The sequence below is a fragment of the Mustela lutreola genome, chromosome 2, assembly GCF_030435805.1.
Source record: "Mustela lutreola isolate mMusLut2 chromosome 2, mMusLut2.pri, whole genome shotgun sequence".
Lineage (NCBI taxonomy): Eukaryota > Metazoa > Chordata > Mammalia > Carnivora > Mustelidae > Mustela > Mustela lutreola.
The window spans coordinates 165972651-165993668 of NC_081291.1; the positions used below are offsets into that span (position 1 = coordinate 165972651).

Here is a 21018-nt window from a genome sequence, read left to right on the forward strand (position 1 = left end):
ATTTTAAATTAATATGCTTCCTTACTAGTATTTCAGACAAGAAATCTTAAGGTAGATCAGAAAAGAATCTAACTAGTGATGTTTCATTATTGTGGAAAATGTTACAGTAAAAGCAAAAACAAGATAATGTATTTTTTTTTAATCAACAGATGGCTGCAATGAGGAAAGAATATTTTTTACAGGCCTGGAACCTATTTGAGTTAGCAATTACATCAGTTGGCATCATAGATATAATTCTTATTGAGACAAATTCTATTACTTATACTCTTGATTTTATTCTAACAGTAATCTTTATAAAAATTGTTCGATTTCTTCGCCTACTACGTATTTTGAAGGTAAAGAACTATTAAATCATTCAATTTCAAATTTCTACTGACTGCTTCATGAAATATGGACTAAGATCAGTTTAGTAGTTTTATGATTTCTACTTTTTATTGAGATGATGTTTATATTTTAAATTTTATAATCCTTCCACAAATTAAATTTATTTTATGAATATCCAAATTGTATGTGCAATTTATTTAGTACATGAAAGTATAGAAATATTCAGTATAGCTTTTTCTTTGAATAGAGAGCACATAAAAAATTACATAGTAATGTAAGTATAAATTAACCCCAAAGTAATGTTTATTTTTAGAGATACCTGGTATAAAACCTGGAAATCAACAAAACAACCATGCACACCATTCATAGTGACAAAGCAAGTAGTATAAATTCATACATATTAAGAAGGCAAAAATTATGCATTTCATGTTTCATAAATTCATAGTAACATAAAATCACAGCATCAAAAATAACCTTATTTGTCTAATCATCTTTCTATAACAAGCATGATATTATTTATTATCTATACAATTATTTCAATGACATGGGACTCACTCCATCACAAGGCATGTGAAGTATATATACGGAACAGGGATACATCCCCTCTCTTTCACTGGCTCGCTCTATTCATACAGAAACAAGACACATGCACATTTAAGCACTGTGAGAGGAACAAACCTAAGGGAGACGTGGTTCATCTAGAGATAAAACTAACAGATTAGAATCTGTACATTTAGAGCTTTCTTACATATGCTTAAAAAATACTTTTGCTAAGGTCTAAAAGGATGCAACTAGTAGCTTTTCCCATTTTAGTGTTAAATAAGACTGCAAGTAATGCTAGTGTGCAATTTGACCTAAGGAAGACAAGCAAAGCGTATTCCAGGGACTAGTTAATTCTTTCTTATTGGAGGATATATGGGGTCTACCAAATATTTTAAGTGAAGAAACTGGTAAACCACCTAAGGAAATTTTGTTTAGGTGTTCAGGAAATTCTGAACCCTTAACATATCAAATGATAGGCCCTGGAACATGAAGACAAATTAGACACACTCTAGAGAACTTATAGAAGGAAAATGACCTGTCATCTAGATGTTCCAATGTTACATTGTAAGGTAAGTGCAAAACAGAGTATGTACAAAATGCTAACACGATTTTTTAAAAAGATGTTTTTTATTAGGTGATGCTTAAACTGAATATTGAAGGATGAGCATAAATTAGTGCTTTGAGGATTAATGGCAGTTGGTCAGCGAGGAGAGTATGAAGAATATGGAGCATAGACAGGAAAACACGGGAAACAGCCAACTATGGGGAAGTTAAAGGACTGCAGAGTGGTAACAGATAATCTAGAAAGTTAAACCTCAGCAAAGAAACAATGAGAAATTAATGGTGTGGTCAAACAAGAAGTATAGTTGGGGTGGGTTCTAACTCCCAAATAAGCCTTCTGGTAAGAAGGTTAGTAGAAGATTTCACAGGTATAAGTGGCAGTACTTTATACACATTTATGATAAGCCCAGATTAATTGCATTGTTTTCCAAGAATTTAAACCAGTTGGAAGTAGTATTCAATGCTCTATAGGAGACATAAGTAAAGAGTAAATTCATAACTTCACATAGGTGTCCAGCATTATTAATTATAGGGAAATCACTCTGGTCATGAAGTTATAAACTTGCCATGAATAAAATAACCTTGACAGGTTACTATAGTTACTGTTGAAAACACGTTATTTCTTAATATTATATACTTTAGTTAAACTAATCAATATATAACTAACTAAATGTATACAATTTATAGTAAATGGTAGTTCCATTTTTTCCAGCTCATAACCCCAAAGTTGCTACAAATAATAGATCAAAAGATGAGTCACCAGCTGTCCTTGAAATATGCTATACTAAAAGGATATGTCCAAGGTGAAGAAGATATAATGACTATAATTGATCAGATTTCAAGTTCTAAGCAGGTTAAACAGGTGAGGAAAACTTTCATTAGTAAGGTAAGGGTTTATTCCTCCAATCTCTCAGCTGCCCCCACCCATTATGTCCTCTGTCTATATATGTAGAAGTGGTCTTTGACACAATTTGCTAAGTTATTTGTGTAAAAACTAGTCTACATATGTATTATTCAGAAGCTGAATATGTCTGTTACTGAATTGTCTGTGCCACAGTAGCAAATCATGAGGCTTTTGCAAGCCACCTTTTGGGGCACATGAAACATATGGACAGTGGTCATTAGCTCCCTCCTGATGCAAATTCCAGGATCTGTCAACAACAGGTGCACTAAATAGGAAATATTGGAAGATGAGATGTAATGGTAATGTTAAGCAAAGGGAGACTCCTCATAATTCCCGAAGACTCCCTTCCTCTCTCCCTGCCTGATTTTCCCACAGTAAAAGAAGCAAATGAGGGGGATCTGCCAAAGGGAAAAAGTAAGAATAGCTCATAGAAGGAAACCTTGTCTAATTTCTTCATTACACAGAGAAAGAACAACAACAACTCAGTCACATGGCCAGTAAACAGCCTAGAGAATTCTAGGGCCTAAGTTCTGGATTTTCACTTTTTTGACTGAGGTGGTTGTTCTCACAAGTTTGCCAACTATGTGAAATACTTACCTTTCAAGGCAATGTGGAACATGTGAATGTCAAGTAATATACCCAAAGCTCTGTAGTTGAGAAAATCGAACATGTGTTACGTAGTAGAACACAAAAAGCAGTATCTTTCCTTTCTTCACCACCTGTAATTTTAAAACACTTTTCCTAAATTTTGTTACCTGTTCTTACCTGGAAACAGATATTTAGTACTGGAATTTGAGGATACACAGTAGGAAAAACAAGAGGAACTGAATCTCTGAGATGTCCAGCTGTAGTGCTCATTTTTGTTCTAACACAGTTTGGCCAAACCTTCTACCTAATTTAAGACTGAACGCTTTCCCTGTGGCCCCAAAGTTGAAGAGGAAAGCATCAACTGTGCTTGTGTTTTTCAGAATCAATAGTACCCTAAAGCAGGTTACTTTAAGGAAAAAAGAAAAAAATATGACTTGCATTTGGGGTCCTCAAAATCAACCTGGTAATGCCACTTTTTATTCTTTTCACCAACTTGCTGGAGAAACATAAATGCACAAAATTTAATTCTAATCCCTGAAAATTTCCCCATCACATGTTTTCTTTAAAGTTATTAGTTAAGTAAAAAAAAAAAATCATCAGTTGCAAATGTAAAGATATTTTATAACAACTTGTTCTCCAGGGGGATAAATCTTCTTTTATTTGGTAGATGTTATTAAAGAGGATAATGAAGAATACAGGACATGCTATGAAAGAGCTGGGTATGTACCCTTCACCCTAAAGATTAAGCACAACCATCCCTTATTATCATTACTTCAGAGAGGCAATTATTTTGATAACTAAACTGATATTTGAGGAAACCTATTTATTACTAATAATAAAGTATATAACTTCAACAATATCACATCTTTGGTTTGGATGGGTTTCGTGTAATATTACCTCTCCACACTTGTTTTTCCTACCTTACACCTCAAAAAAGACCTTTCAATTTCTTATTAAACACATTAACATTGCATGTTTATACATACTATTAATCACCTTAAAAATTCTGTTTTCTTCCAAACCAAAAGTACACACACCATCCTGAGCAATACAAGGAAAAAAGTTATTTTTCCCCCTTCACTTGCCACAGAGCTACCATCTGAGGATTTAGGATTTATAAGCTGAAATCAGAAAAGAGTCTCACAGATCTCTTATACGACTGCTGGGAGCTTCCATGCCTAAATATGGCAATAGCTTCTTCTCTGAGTCATGCCATGTAATGCTCCTAGTATAGGGTAAATCCTGGGAGTGGGACAGACACACTCCTATACAATAGAGTTCATGTGGGAGGGGAAGAGGGTTTGGTACCAGGTAGTGGGCAAGAAAATGACACAGCAAATCTGAGAATTGACCAAGACTTGAGAGATTTTGCATGGCAGATAGTTGTCAAGTGAGACAAGAAGCCATCACAAAGGAAAAGCCAAAGTGTAGAATCTAAATGAAAGCAACTCTCATGGGCATTCAGGAATCCAGATAAGACAGGCAGAAGAGCATAGATGAGTCCTCTAGATGCTCAGGAATGCTGGGTGGGCAATAACCAAAGATGGATGAGAAGACTTAATCAGAAGCCATACCTAAGGCACTGTTTGAAGTCCAAAATCATAGTCCAAACAGAATAGAAAAGTAGAACATAAACTCCAGACCTAGGGCCCAGAGGAGCCTTTCAATATCCTATACAGGTATATCAGTATAATTGTTAATCCTAGGACTAGAGTTTTCTGTCCTTCCTCATGGGCTTAGCTCTAAGCAGACAAGAAAATAGCAAGCAGAACTCTGCAGCCACTAGTGAATTATGACTGATTGCAGACACCTCATCAGAAAGATATACATTTATCTGTGTTGAGCGTTGTATTCCATGGATTTATAGTAGGAACACTAGCTTATTGTCCACATGAAATTTTTTAAATAATATTCTTATTTTATCTGAAAATGTTATTTTTCAGGCTACTTAGAGTATGATCACCCAGAAATCGCTGTTACTATGAAAACAAAGGAGGAGATAAATGTCATGCTCAATTTGGCTAGAGAAATTGTTAAAGTTTTTAGGTCAAAAGGTATTATTCATAAAATTGAAGGCTCTGAAATTAATAAGGTAAGGTAGCATATTTTTAAAGCAAATATACTTACTTGATATATAGTTGTTCACGATCTTCAAACCTACTTCTGATTTTCTAATATAGGCCATCTCTGAGATAGGAGTATCTCTAACTTAAAATAATTGTCTAAAGAAAAACACCTACCATAGTGCATTTCCTTCCTGATCTCCAATGCTCAGTTTCTCATTCCCTTTCTTGGCACAGTGAGAGACCATCTCTTTCTATGCTTTTCTCCCAAACCATTGGTATGATAAAACTATTTCTCATCCTAGACTACAGTAGAAATCAGTATCTTTCTAGGAACTATCTACGCCACTGAAATAACTTTTTCAATAGACTCCCATAATTTATAAGAGCATTCAATTACATGACAAAAATTCACTACATTTTCTTTAAGTTATTTAAATGGTACCATGACATATTAAAAAAAAATAGAGGGTCACAACTAATTCTGTAAGTACAAAATTTACTCTCCAGATTGGGAATGGTATGAGAAAAAAACCAAAAGCTATTATGCTTGTGAATATATATATAAAACTTTTAAACATAATGGTAGCTAATTAAATCTGGTGGTATATTAAAAGTTTAGTATATTATGACTAAGAATGTTTTAGCTCTCAAAATAGCTATGTAACTTATTAAGAGTTTAAAAAATTGAAGAAAAAGAAAAAAATTGACAAAATTTATTACTCAAAATATTTTTAAAAATTCTCATGAGGCTAATAAGAGAAGTAGAATCCTTAACTGAACAAAGAGTTTCTATTTAAAATTTAAAAGAAACACTGTATTAAATGGTAAAACAGAAGTATTCCAACTAAAGTCAAGACCAAAAGGAAAATCAACTGTGCCTCTCCAAATATTGAATGCCTTGCTGGAAGTCTTAGCCAGGTGAAGAAAAGACAGAAAGGAAATTGAGAGATAAAATTCTTGGAAAGATGAAAAAGGTTATGATATATTGATTCTTTAAAATCCTAGGAAAATAAACTAAAATATGTAGGATTAATAAGGTAAATCATAGGGTATTCAGAAATAATACTGACATTCAAAATTTTTCCTCAACTAAAGAAAAATATTCTACTCACTGTATTGATTAAAAACTCTAAATCCTTAAGTGTGAACCTAACATAAAATATATAACATCTATGTGGCAAGAACTGAAAGGCATATTTGAGCAGGCAGAAAGATCAGTCACCTTAAAGATAAAACAATGGAAATTATCCTATTTGAGGAACAGAAATAAAAAGGTTGGTGAAAAGTGACAAAATCTAAGGGACCAGTGAGATCCAATCAAGTGAACCAACATGCGCACTGTGGAAATTCCACAAGGTGAGAGACAGAGAGGGAATATTTGAAGAAGTAATGGCTGAAAACTTCCCAACTTAGATAAAATACATAAATATTAATATCCAAGAAGTTCAATAAATTCCAAGTAGGATGACCTGAAAGAGACCCACACCAAGACACATTATAATCTAACTGTCAAAAGACAAAAGAAAATTTTGAAATCATCAATAAAGAAGTAACTCATCTCATACAAGAAATCCTTAATAAGATTATTATCAGATTTCTTATCAGATACTTTGGAGACCAGAAGGAAGTTAACCGATGTATTTGAAATGTTAAAAGAGAAAAAATCTATCAACCAAAAATCCTATATCCAACAAAACTGTCCTGCAGAAATGAAAAAGAAATTAAGACAGTCCCAGATAAACAAAAGTGAAGGGAGTTTATTACCACTGGAACTGAAAGAAATGATAAAAGGAGGCATGCATATTGAGTAGACACCTCACAACAGAGGATATTCAAATAACTGATACATAACAAAAGGTACTAAATTTCATTGTCATAAACTTAACACAAATTAAAACCAAGTGAAATACCAATACACAACCATCAGAATACTTAATTTTTTTAAAAGATTTTATTTATTTGACAGACAGAGATTACAAGTAGGTAGAGAGGCCAGCAGAGAGAGAGGAGGAAGCAGGCTCCCCGCTGAGCAGAGAGCCCCATGTGGAGCTCAATCTCAGTACCCTGAGATCATGACCCAAGCCGAAAGCAGAGGCTTTAATCCACTGAGCCACCCAGGCGCCCCACAATACTTAATTTTTTTTAACTGACAATATTAGCTATAGGCAATGACATGGAACTGGAATATTAGAAAAAGAGTGTAATTTAACGTAATCACTTTGGAATTGTTAGGCAGAATCTACTAAATGTGAAAATACACATATAACCTAGCAGTTATATTACAGAACCATATATCCACAGAAATGTATACATATGTACAGCAAACAAATATAGCAGCATTACAAAAGGCCAAAGCTGGCACACTCCAAATGTTGATCCAAAGTAGACAAAACTGTAGTATATCCAGATAACATAATCCTCTACAACAATGAAAATGACAGGAATAAACTTCTGCTCCCTCTAATATTAGAGATGAATCTCAGAAACATACTACTGAACAAATGAAACCAGACACAAACAAGTACATACTTTTTGATTTTATGCAGATAAATCTCAAAACCAAACAAAGTTAAACTCTGATAAAAGAGGTTATCTTTATGAGATTAAGGTTGCTGGGGGGAGGGGGTTTGGGAGAAGGGGGTGGGATTATGGACATTGGGGAGGGTATGTGCTTTGGTGAGTGCTGTGAAGTGTGTAAACCTGGTGATTCACAGACCTGTACCCCTGGGGATAAAAATATATGTTTATAAAAAATAAAAAAATTAAAAAAAAAAAGAGGTTATCTTTAGATAAACGAAATGACTAGAAGAGAATATAAGGATTTTAGGTGTAGCAAATGTTTTATTTCTTAATCTGGGTGCTGGTTACCAAGATCTTTTTACGTTGTAAGTGTTCTTTGAGTGGATATTTATAATCTGTGCACTTTTTGTTTATGTGCTATAATTCAGTTTTTAAAAAAGTTTACTTTAAATATTTAATCTATGACTTCAGAATGATGATAACAGAAAAATGCTATCAGTGGGGAGAAGTTGAAGGTTTCCATAGAAGAATAAAAATCTCAGAAGAGCAAGTAAAAGAAAGAGTACCAAGTCATAATTTCGTAAGCATTCTGTGAACACCAGTTTTGTTCATCTTCTTTCTTAAATTTTGTGGTTTTAGTTAATAATGGCCAAAAAAAGAGAGATACTTGATTTCCTACCTATCATCAAGCCCCTTACTATTGAAGAAGCACTCTACCATATTCCATGGCTAGACAAAGACAAAGACCATATACACTTCATTCAGGTAATATTTTTATTTTCTAGTAATACCACCTATAATGTGCCAACAAATGATTTTTTTTAACAAATGATTTTTTTAATAAAGACTGTGATACTCTCCAGCTTAAAACTCCATGCATAAGCATCGCATCTGAAGTTATAAAGATCTATGGATATCCACCTTCATCTCTTTGATATTCATAATTCCTATTTTCTCTTACAAATTTATCACTAACACCATAAGTTGGATCTTACTGACTGATATTTTTAAATGTAAGAACTTCTATTAAGATGTAAACCTCAACATCCCCAACCACTGCTAATATAGTGTTTATGTCCTATATATTTGGTGATATTTTTAAGGAAAGAGCCAGAGTTGTAACATTTGACTGTGGAAATGATATATTTGAAGAAGGTGATGAGCCCAAAGGAATTTATGTAATAATATCAGGTATGATAAAGGTAAGTCAGATTTATTCAAAAATGCACTTGTGAACATTAGTTAAAAGTTCGATAAAATTGAGAATTCATAGTTTTCCATGTTAAGAACTGCATTGTTCCTCTTTTAGGACAACAGCCACCATTCACTTTTCTTGTTCAAACACAATGGCTAACATTACCTATCCCCTTTTATTTTATTTATTTGAGAGAGAGAGAGAAAATGAGAGAGGGGGAGCATGAGAGAAGAGAGGTCAGAGGGAGAAGCAGACTCCCTGCTGAGCAGGGAGCCCAACATGGGATTGGATCCTGGGACTCCAAGATCATGACCTGAAGCGAAAGCAGTCACTTAACCAACTGAGCCACCCAAGTGCCCCTACTTATCACCTTTTAAGCGTTACTTTCCCATAGATAACAAGAAACCATCCAAAGGATCATCCTTAAGATGCAATATTTTAAGTTGTTTTCATCTTATGTTTATCTGAACTGGGCATTTAGCCATTTTAAGGCAGGTATAAGTTGGCTGAGTAGAAGGAATCAGAAAGATTGCAGTATCTAAGAATACTTCTGCTAATTTAATAAATTCACTTTAAAAGGCACAAGTAAGAAGCATCCTCAAAATTGTATTTACATATTAAAATTATTAAAACCAAAGGAAAAAATAAAAAATTAGAGAGTTTTGGTAATTAATTGGCATTTTTTCCCCTCTTTCTTCATTCTTCAACAGCTTCAAAGATCAAAACCTGGTTTCGGAATTGACCAAATGTTCTGGGAGTCAGAGGAGAAAGATTATCCGCTAATGTACACAGACTATGTGATCAGTGGGGAAATAATAGGAGAGCTAAACTGTTTAACTAATAAGCCCATGATGTATTCTGCTACCTGCAAAACCGTAGTGGAGGTCAGAAAACATCACCTTTTTGCCTATTGCTGTAACTTATTAAATATCCAGTATCAAATAACAGGGTTATTTCTGTACTTAGCATATATTTACAGTCTAGTAACATTTTTTAAAATAGGAATTGTAAAGGAATAAAACTTGCTACCAAATTATACTTATCCAGTATCCTGTCCTGGCAAAATGGCTTGCAAAATTAACCTACCATATTGAAAGTTTTAGCCAGAAAAACTGATTAAATGAAGACTCTCATGGGAAACTAGAGGACATATTTTAGTTATCAATACCATAATTTGGGAGGTAAGGAAGGGAAAAAGTCAGAGAACTAACATTTATTAATAAAGAAATTGAGCAAAGTGGATGGAAGTTTTCCCAGGCACAATGAAGACAAAATTCTCAAAGCAACAGGGGTTATCACTGGCCTAATTTAAACTCAAAAAGAAAAATGATTGCAAACAACTGAACCCCATGATATACAAAAATCCATAAGTTGATGATGATACCAAAATTTGTTTAGTTTCCAATAAGATTGTTGGGATATGAACTTACTATTCTAAAAATGGATTTTTTTTTTTAAATCAAAAGCATTCAACATTTATCCTGCCTTTCCTCTCTGAATTCTTTCAAGGTAACCAAGAAAAAAAAAAAAGTGAGAGAGAGAGAGAGAAGAAGATGAAGAAGAATTCTAGCTAACAAATGTAGAAACAGAGAATTATCACTAGCCCTCAGGGAGATTCAAATTAAAACCACATTGAGATATCAACTTACACCAGTTAGAATGGCCAAAATTAACAAAACAGGAAACAACATGTGTTGGAGAGGATGTGGAGAAAGGGGAACCCTCTTACACTGTTGGTGGGAATGCAAGTTGGTGCAGCCTCTTTGGAGAACAGTGTGGAGATTTTTCAAGAAATTAAAAATAGAACTTCCCTATGGCCCTGCCATTGCACCCCTGGGTATCTTTACACCCAAAGAGACAGATGTCGTGAAAAGAAGGGCCATCTGTACCCCAATGTTTATAGCAGCAATGGCCACGGTCGCCAAACTATGGAAAGAACCAAGATGCCCTTCAACGGACGAATGGATAAGGAAGATGTGGTCCATATACACTATGGAGTATTATGCCTCCATCAGAAAGGATGAATACCCAACTTTTGTAGCAACATGGACGGGACTGGAAGACATTATGCTGAGTGAAATAAATCAAGCAGAGAGAGTCAATTATCATATGGTTTCACTTATTTGTGGAGCATAACAAATATCATGGAGGACAAGGGGTGTTAGAGAGGAGAAGGGAGTTGGGGTAAATTGGAAGGGGAGATGAATCATGAGAGACTATGGACTCTGAAAAACAATCTGAGGGGTTTGAAGTGGCGTGGGGGTGGGAGGTTGGGGTACCAGGTGGTGGATATTATAGAGGGCACGGATTGCATGGAGCATTGGGTGTGGTGAAAAAATAATGAATACTGTTTTTCTGGAAATAATTAATTTAATTTAAAAAAATACCCTCTTGTATTTCCCATGATATTGTATAATAAAGATAAGAAGCTGTTTAAAAACTAAAAAAAAAAAAAGAAAAGAAAAGAAACAGAATTAAAGTATCTTTATTTTCCCATCTCAATGAAGTAATGGATCTAGGCAACAGACATCAACTAATGCTAGAACTACTGTGTGAAATGTTAATGGGAAACTTTATAATGAAAGGACCAGGCTAGGCTGGCACCACCTAAAAAACAATTGTAGCATTACTAAAAGTGTGACAGCTGGGCCTTGTCCACCTCTAGAGATGATGCTGCAAAACTGGCTCTTTGAAAAAAATCAACAAAATTGGTAAACCTTCAGTCAAATTCATCAAATAAGAAAGAGAGAGAGATGATTCAAATCAACAAAATCAAAAATGAAAGAGGAGAAATAACTGACACCAGAGAAATACAAAGGATTGTAAGAGAATATTATGAAAAATTATATGCCAACCAATTGGACAACCTAGAAGAAATGAATAAATTCCTAGAAACATGTAACTTCCCAAAACTGAATCAGGAAGAAATAGAAAATTTGAACAGATCAATTACCAGCAATGAAATTGAACAAGAAATCAAAAAACTCCAACAAAGAGAAGTCCAGGACCAGATGGCCTCACAGGTGAATTCAACCAGACGTTTAAAGAAGAGTTAGTACTTATTCTTCTCAAAATATTCCAAAATCAAAGAGGAAGGAAAGCTTCCAAACTCATTCTATGAGGTCAGCATTACGTTGATACCAAAACCAGAGAAAGACACTACAATAAAGACAACTATAGGCCAATATCTCTGATATTAATATATCAAGTTACCTACTCATAGATGCAAAAATCCTCAACAATATATTAGCAAACTGAATCCAACAATACATTAAAAAAAAAAAAGTTTACCACTATTGAATAACTTTTATTCCCAGGAAGCAAGGATAATTCAACATTTACAAATCAATTAACGTGACACATCACATGAATAAGAGAAAGAATAAGAACCATATGAGCATTTCAGTAGATGCAGAAAAAGCATTTGACAAAGTACAAGACCCATTCATAATAAGAGACCTCAACAAAGTAGGTGTTGAGGGCACATGCCTCAAGAAAATAAAGGCCATATATTAAAAACCCACAGCTGACGTCAGACTCAAAGGTGAAAAGCTGAGAGCCTTCCCCCTAAGGTCAGGAACAAAACAAAGATGTCCACTCTTACTGCTTTTATTCAACATATATTGCAAGCCCTACCCACAGCAATCAGACAAGAAAAATTAAAAAAAAAATTCATCTAAATTGGTAAGGAAGAAGTAAAACTTTCACTCTTTGACATGATACTATATATAAAAAATGCTACAGGCCATCAAAAAAATTCTAGAACTGATAAATGAATTTAGTAAGTTTGCAGGATACAAGACCAATGTATAGAAACCCATTGCATCTCTATACACTAATAATGAAACAGCAGAAGGAAATTAAGAAAGTAATTCCATTTCCAGCTGCACCACAAATAATAAAATACCTAGGAATAAAATTAACCAAGGAGGTGAAATATCTGTACTCTGGAAACTATAAAACCTTGATTAAAGAAATTAAGATGTCTCATACTCATAGGTTGGAAAAACAAGTATTGTTAAAAGTGTCTGTATTATCCAAAGTAGTCTACAGATTTAATGTAATCCTTAACAAAATACTAACAGCATTTTTCACAGAACCAGACTAAACAATCCTAAAATATGTATGGAACCATAAAAGAAAGTGAAAGCAATCTTGAAAAACAAAGCTGTGAGTATCATAATTAAGGATTTCACATTATCTTACAAAGCTATACTAATCAAAACAGTATGGGACAAAAATAGAAACATAAATCAATGGAACAGAATAGAAAATCCAGAAATAAACCCACAACAATATGGCCAATTAATCTTTGACAAAGTAGGCAAGAACATGCAATGGAAAAAAGACAGTCTCTTCAACAAATGATGTTGGGAAAACAGGGTGGTTACATGCAAAGAAGTGAAAGTGGATTACTTTTTTACACCACACACAAAAATAAACTCAAAATGGATTAAGGACCTAAATGGGAGACCTGAAGCTATAAAAATCTTAGAATAGGTGTGCTTGACTGGCTGTATTAATCAGTAACATGTGACTCTTCAGACCATAATTTAAGCTGTACATTGTGCATAGAGTTTGCCTAATAAATAAATGAATAAAAAATGAAAATCCTGGAATGGAGAACAGGTGATAATTTCTCTGACACTGGACATAACAACTTCTTTCTAGTTATGTCTCCTGAGGGAAGGGAAACAAAAACAAATATAAACTATTGGAACTACATCAAAATAAAAAGCTTCTGCACAACAGAGGAAACAACCAACAGAACTAAAAGATAACCGACTGAATGGGAGAAGTTATTAGCAAATGGTATATTTGATAAAAGATTAGTATCCAAAATATACATAAGAACTTATACAACTCAACACAGAAAAATAATAACATTAATAATCTAGTTTAAAAATGGGCAGAAGACATTAGGGAAATACAAATTAAAACCACAATGAGATACCACCTCACACCAATCAGAATGGCTAAAATTAACAAGTCAGGAAACAACAGATGCTGGCGAGGATGCAGAGAAATGGGAATCTAAGCTAGTGTAACCACTCTGGAAAACAGCATGGAGGTTCCTCAAAAAGTTGAAAATAGAGCTACCCTATGACCCAGCAATTGCACTACTGGGTATTCACCCTAAAGATACAAATGTAGTGATCCGAAGGGGCACGTGCACCCAAATGTTTATAGCAGCAATGTCCACAATTGCCAAACTATGGAAAGAGCCTAAATGTCCATCAACATATGAATGGATACAGAAGATGTGGTATATATATACAATGGAATATGATGCAATCATTAAAAGAAACGAAATCTTGCCATTTGCAATGACGTGGATGAAACTAGAGGGTATTATGCTAAGCAAAATAAGAGAAAGACAATTATGTGATCTCTCTGATATAAGGAGTTTGAGAGGCAGAATAGAGGGGTCATGGGGGGAAGGGAGGGAAAAAATGAAACAATATGGGACTGGGGAAGGAGACAAACTATAAGAGACTCTTATCTCACCAAAAAACTGAGGGTTGCTGGGGAGTGGGAGTGGGGAGTGATACAGTGGCTGGTTTATAGACTTTGGGGAGGGTACGTGCTATAGTGAGTGCTGTAAATTGTGTAAGCCTGATGATTCACAGACCTGTGCCCCTGAAGCAAATAATACGTTTTAATGTTAATTTAAAAAATGGGCAGAAGACATAAACACATTTCTCCAAAGAAGACTTACAAATGGCCAGCAGACACATGAAAAAATGCTCATCGTCACTTATCATCAGAGAAACACGAATCAAAACCACAATAAGATGTCACCTCACACCCATCAGAATGGCTAAAATAAAAAACTCAATAAACAATTGTTGGCAAGGATGTGAAGGAAAAGGGACCATCATGCACTATTGATAGGAATGTAAACTGGTGCAGTCACTACCGAAGACAGAATGGAGGTTCTTCAAAAAATTAATAGAACTCCCCTAAGATCCAGTAATCACACTAGTGGGTATTCACTCAAAGAATTTGAAGGGATAGGGCGCCTGGGTGGCTCAGTGGGTTGGGCCGCTGCCTTCGGCTCAGGTCATGATCTCAGGGTCCTGGGATCGAGTCCCGCATCGGGCTCTCTGCTCGGCAGGGAGCCTGCTTCCTTCTCTCTCTCTCTCTGTCTGACTCTCAGTGTACTTGTAATTTCTCTCTGTCAAATAAATAAATAAAATCTTTAAAAAAAAAAAAAAGAATTTGAAGGGATATATGTATCTCTATGTTTATGGCATCATTATTTAAAATAACCAAATTACGGAAGCAGCCTAAGTGTCCGTCGATAGACGGATAGATAAAGAAAATATTGTGCGTATATATATATATATATATATACAATGGAATCTTATTTGGCCATAAAAAAGAATGAAATCTTGCCATTTGCAACAACATGGATGGATCTAGAGAGTATAATGCTAAGCAAAATAAGTCAGAGAAAGACAAATACCATATGATTTCACTTAAATGTAGAATTTAAGAAGCAAAACAAATGAACAAAGGAAAAAAGAGACAAACCAAAAACAAACTCTTAACTATAGAGAATAAACAGATGGATACCAGAGGGAAGGGGGGATCAGGGGATGGATGAAAAAGGTGAAGAGAATTAAGAGTACACTTATCTTGATGAGCACTGGAGTAATATATGGAATTATTGAATCACTATATCATACACCTGAAATTAATGTAACACTATGAGTCAACTACACTGGAATTAACATTTTAAAAAGAATAATGTTAGATGACCTTTATTGTCTGACTTGAAGTCCTATTATAAATCTATTATAACCAACACCAAATGGTATTAGCTTAAGATAATATAGATCAGTAGAACAGGGAAGAGAATTCAGAAATAGATTCACATATACACAATCAATTGATCTTTAACGATAATGGTATTCTCAACAAGTGATCCTGAAAATCCCAAGTATCTGAGTGGAAGCTCTGAGCCTCAGCCCCCTATATTATGCACAAAAATTGACTTGGAATGGTGATAGACCTAAACATAAAAATTAGAGCTATGAACACAGATCTCGAGATAGGCAAAGATTTCTAAGCTGGGTCAGAAAAAGTACTAACCGTAAAAGGAAATATTGATAAATTAAATGTAACTAGAATTAAAATCTTCTTCTTTTTGAAAAGACACTGCAAAGAACATGGAAAAAGCAAGCCACAGACCATGGGGTGGGAGCTTTCACAATACCTTTATCTGAAAAATTACCTGACAATGGAATCTACAAAGAATTCTTAGAGCTCAAAAAGATGACAAAACATCAAATTAAAAATTAGGCAAAGGATTTGAACAAACATTTCACAAAAGAATATACAAATGCCCATGAAGCCCATGAAGAAGATGCTTGATATCATGAGCTCTCTGAAAAATGCAGATTAAAATCATGATGCAGTATCACCACATACCTACTGCATTGGCTAAAAACAAAAATAATTAACATGTATTGGCAAGGATGTGAAGTAACTAAAATCCCCATCATGACTAATGAGAGTGTAAAATGTTACAATGCTTCCAAAAGCAGATTGGCAATTTTCTTATCAAGTTAAGTACCCAATTAGCATATTACCCAACAATTGCACTCACACATACTTACCCATGAAAAATAAAATTCAATATACACAACATCTTGTATATTTGTAATAGTTTATTCCTTATAGCCAATAGTCTGCTCATTGTTAGCACTGACATCTTATTGTTATCTAAAAAGTTTGCTCCCCTAAAATAATACATTTTTAGAAATATTTATATCTTCAGTTTGAAAGTTCCCATGATTTTTAATATGTTGTTTTCTACTTTTTCAGAAACTGTAAGAATAGTAATGTTTCATTGGAGCACGTAACCTTTTACTATTTAATTTATGAAAAGATACACAAATATTTACTACTACACACATTTTATTAGGTGTCCAGGGAACACCATGAATCTTACATAATTTAAATTCTTAGCTTTAATGTTATATGTAAATAAGAAAACCTTATATCCTTAAACTATAGGTATACAGAATGAAATATTACATTTATATCCTCCATTTTTCAGTTGTGTTTTATTCCTATAAAACACTTGTATGAAGCTTTTGAACAATGCTGTCCTCACATCGAGTATAAAATGTGGCTAAAACTTGGACTTTCAATTGCTGCCAAAAAAATGAGGGAACATTTATCTTATGAGGTAAGAGGTGTTTATATATAAACTCATCCTTCAGTCTGAATGGAACTGTATTAAAACGCTGTTATCAATTAACTATTTAGGAATTGGTATTAAACATATATAGTAGACTATGAAATCGTGTTTCCCTTGTAGGACTGGAACTACAAGATGCAGTTAAAACTCCGTAATGTTTCTGTAAAAGATATTCCAAAGAACACCAAAACTGATATCTATGATGAAACTGTGACTTACGTCATCCTCATCCATGGAGCTGTGGAAGATTGCCAATCACGAAAAGCTTATAAGGCACCTTCCTTAATTCCTATAACATGCTGTCAGGTATGGAAATGTTGATTCATGCCTTCCAGTCAATACGACATATGTCCAGACAATGTATGAACATTAGAAAAATTGTCACTTTTCCACCTTCCCATCCTCTCCGTTTCCTCTATCACTCCATAAACACACACACCACACACACCCAGTTCACTGGTTGCTTTGGCCCTTGGTAGACCAAACACCAAGATATCCTGTTCAGTGTCAATGAAGCAGACTGAGCTGTACATTTTGGCCGTGGTTAGATTTTGGTGCTCTAGTATATAGCAAGAGAGGGCCTGTTAAGTTCATTTACACATTGCAGAAAGACCACTTACTCTGGACTGTATCAACAGTACTCTAGGAAAGTTCTGACAGACCCATGCTGAACTGAGTATCAGTGGTATTTGCTCAGCTACTTTGAAAGTGAATGTAAGATGAAGGACTTGCCATGTTAAGGGGCTGAGTTTTCCTGGCAATCAGAATGATAAGTTGTGCATATGCAGAAAGGAAGAAGGCAGACTGTGTGTGTGTGTGTGTGCGTGTGTGTGTCGGGATAGAGAAAGAAAGGCACTTGTCAGGAGGAATCAGGGGACATACAAAATGTATCTAGAGAAAGTAAATTGAAAGACCTCATGTCAATTAAATTAGGCATATATTTTTAAAGCAATGAGTATATGGCAGAAACCATGCTAGATGCTAAAGTGATCAAGACTAATGAGATTTGCAACTTACACTCAGAAAAGCTCTCAACCAAGTGAAAAGAAACATATATATGTTAATGAAACATGTACAACTATGATAGAAGTACTTTAGAAGTAGGTTTGGATCAGGAGAAAAACGTGAGGTGGGGATAAGAGGAATCCAAAGATGAGAAAGAGACATAAGAAAAATTTTCTGAACAGATGCCACCAGTACCAATGTGATAGACCCACTGAGAGGAAGGGAGACATTACTATTAACTATGGTACGGCCTACCACTCTATTCCTGAATACATAATAACAAAGTTCTCCTGTGGGTGCTGACCGGGAATGTAGATGACCAATCAAGAGATCCTCAAGGCAACCTAAAACCTATAAAACTCTAGTCTACCCTTCTAGGCAGAAAGCCCTGCTACGCTACATGTGGGTACCAATGTGATTCAAAACATATCAAAAACAACCACAGGTTGAAGGATTTCTTGAAGTCTACTGTTTTTTAAACTTTCTTTTGCCACATAGATAATCTCTCTGGGTGATAGCTTAAAGATCTTTAATAATTAACTCATAATGATTTTTCTCATTTGTAAAACAAATGAGCAGAGCATTTAAAAATCAATGAAAGTACATGGGATGCTGACTTTGAAAAAACCAACATAGTCCGGTATTTTAAGATATCTATCTCATAGAGACATGTTTAGTTTTTATCCCGGATATTTAGAGAGGTCCTGAGAGAGTTTACCAGAGAAACATTTAATTATATGATATGTACTCAGAAATTAACTTATAGTCTGTCAAACTTCAGGTACAAGGCACTGAAGATTTTACAAAGGTAATGATTGTTCAAACTTTGGTTGATTTGAAAAAATTCAGATGGAACACTAGAAAGTATGTACCTTCACGTAAAGCATCTCTTCCAGTATCATGTGAGTAATTGAGACATTAATTTCCATTTATAAAATTTTATGTATTTATAAAATAGGCATATATGTATTTGGAAACTATTGAATACATTCTACCTAGAGTATTGGAAAAGCATTTTAATTGCCATATTTGATATCTGATGGGGGAATCCAGATTGACAATATCCATGTTATAGTAAAAATTATTCTATACTTCATCTATAAGAATAAACATGCATAATTATCAAAATACTATGGGAAAAATTATTAATGGGGGAATTTTTATTTTTTAAGATTTTATTTATTTATTTTAGAGAGAGCACAGTGGGTGGGGTGGGGTGGAGAGAGGAGCAGGAGAGGTGGGAGAGAGAAAATCTCAGACTCCCCACGGAGAGCAGAGCCCAGCTCAAGGCTCAATCTTACCACCCTGAGATCATGACCTGAGCTGAAACAAAGATTCAGACGTTCAATTGACTGAACCACCCAAGCCCTCCAATGAGACAATTTTTAGCTCTTCCCTCAAATTAACATATTTTATATAGCAGTAATAATGGAAATACTGTGGTACTGTCTGACTCTTCCAATTACCCACAGCCTGCATTCATTCTCAACAAACCTTAACATCAATGTATTTGGGGATGATGGGACAATAGATCATTTCTCTCTTTACAAACTTCCTGCACATTTGTTACATACTCTTTACAATAAAAGACTTTTAAGCCTTTTAAAAAAAAAAATATGACCCTTCTTCCCACCAATTGAGACTACCACCAATTTCAGATCAGAGGCCCTGAGTGTGAATGACTTGAACCTGGTCTAATGTGAGAGTTGAACTAATAGAAACAGTGCTTTATTCCAGTGCTTGAACTAACACAGTCTTTCTTGAACCAGCAAGCAAACTCTGTAAAGAAGACCTTCAATTTGATACAAATATTGAGGTAAATTTCAAGCAGTCTTTTTAAAAGTTTTATTTTGCGGAAAAGAGAGTCTGGAATGTATAAAAATTATCAGTGTGTTTCTCTTAAACTGAAGGAATTTACCTGCTAATCATTTTGTAAATATCGATATGAACACTGTCTGTCTTAGTCCAGGGTAAGTAGAAATTGTATTTATATTTTTGAGTAAATATCATATAAATGACAAAGAAAAACAAAGGTCAGAAGATACCAGAACATTTATTTTGAATCACATGAGCCCCATGCACTGTTGAGGACCTAGTTGAGTAGCTAGTCACTAGGGTTGTCATGTACATGAGCCCCTCCCACTTCTCTGCCCTGGGCTGAAGTTTTGACTTGTCTGAAGCCTTCATTGCTACCTCAACTATGCATCTGAGATCTTCCAAACGGAGGCAGTTTGCTCAACTATTCACAAAGCCTGTCACAAAGCAGGAGCTCAGTGATGACTGTACTAATCTAATCTGCCCCAGGCTAACCCAGAAAAAAAACACAAATATTGGTTCATTTCATAGTCCCCTGTGAACTTGGACAGGTCACTTAAGAATCTTAGAATCTTCAAAACCTTGGGCCAACTTGGCAACAAGATCCCAAGTTCTGAAACATTATGGAGCCCTGGAATTGAAAGTGGGGCACAGAGAAATAGGATGGGAAGTACCTCAGTACCTCTACACCAGCTTGCTTGTAGACTGAATCCTGGGGAGATCCAGACGAGGTAGAGAATTTATTTGTAATTTTAGTTTGTGCCGAGCTGATCATATTACTCCAGGGGATGTTGATTAGAATACCCAGAATCTGAGAGATATCTTCTACACAATCCAGAAAATTGGGTATTTGGTTGTTAAAAATATGTTTCACATCAAGTCCATTTTCTCTATTAGCACTAGGCATAAAATTCTGAGAACACGTGTTCCTTCTCCCCTGAATCTCTCAACAAGTGTATGTTGCAGAGAAGGTGGTTACAGGTTCTGGGGAGAAAGTTGAAGGCCGATTCTCTCATGTCTGTCTCATCTTCAAGAGGCCAACACTTTTCTTTAATATCCAATTCCCATCCAGCATAAAAGCAAGAGGTTCACCTCCTCCCTAAACATTTTGGAGTCTTTCTGGGGAAGCTGTTCCTTAAACTTCCCTGGTGGTTCCTTGTTGCCTGGAACTACTGACCCAATAACATACAGGCTGAGAGTATTTGCTCTGACATGAGACTCCTGTTTCCTTCCTGGTTCCATCACTTCTTAGCCATGTGACCTTGGACAGATTTCTTAACCTCTT

The 21018-nt window shown here is 34.9% G+C and overlaps 1 protein-coding gene across 3 annotated transcripts in view; it reads left to right on the top strand.

Annotated features, from left to right (window-relative positions):
* The window catches only part of SLC9C1 (solute carrier family 9 member C1), an 86030-nt gene that overhangs the window by 61008 nt on the left and 4004 nt on the right, over positions 1 to 21018 (top strand). For 2 of the 3 annotated variants that reach the window (XM_059164148.1, XM_059164149.1), the window contains exons 17-27: positions 150 to 335; positions 2141 to 2290; positions 3588 to 3639; positions 4864 to 5012; positions 8146 to 8271; positions 8610 to 8708; positions 9412 to 9585; positions 16770 to 16901; positions 17034 to 17219; positions 18700 to 18820; positions 19656 to 19734. In XM_059164148.1, coding sequence (XP_059020131.1) covers positions 150 to 335; positions 2141 to 2290; positions 3588 to 3639; positions 4864 to 5012; positions 8146 to 8271; positions 8610 to 8708; positions 9412 to 9585; positions 16770 to 16901; positions 17034 to 17219; positions 18700 to 18820; positions 19656 to 19734 — 1454 coding nt within the window. The remainder of the gene's footprint in view (positions 1 to 149; positions 336 to 2140; positions 2291 to 3587; positions 3640 to 4863; positions 5013 to 8145; positions 8272 to 8609; positions 8709 to 9411; positions 9586 to 16769; positions 16902 to 17033; positions 17220 to 18699; positions 18821 to 19655; positions 19735 to 21018) is intronic. The other variant, XM_059164150.1, reaches the window with a different exon arrangement.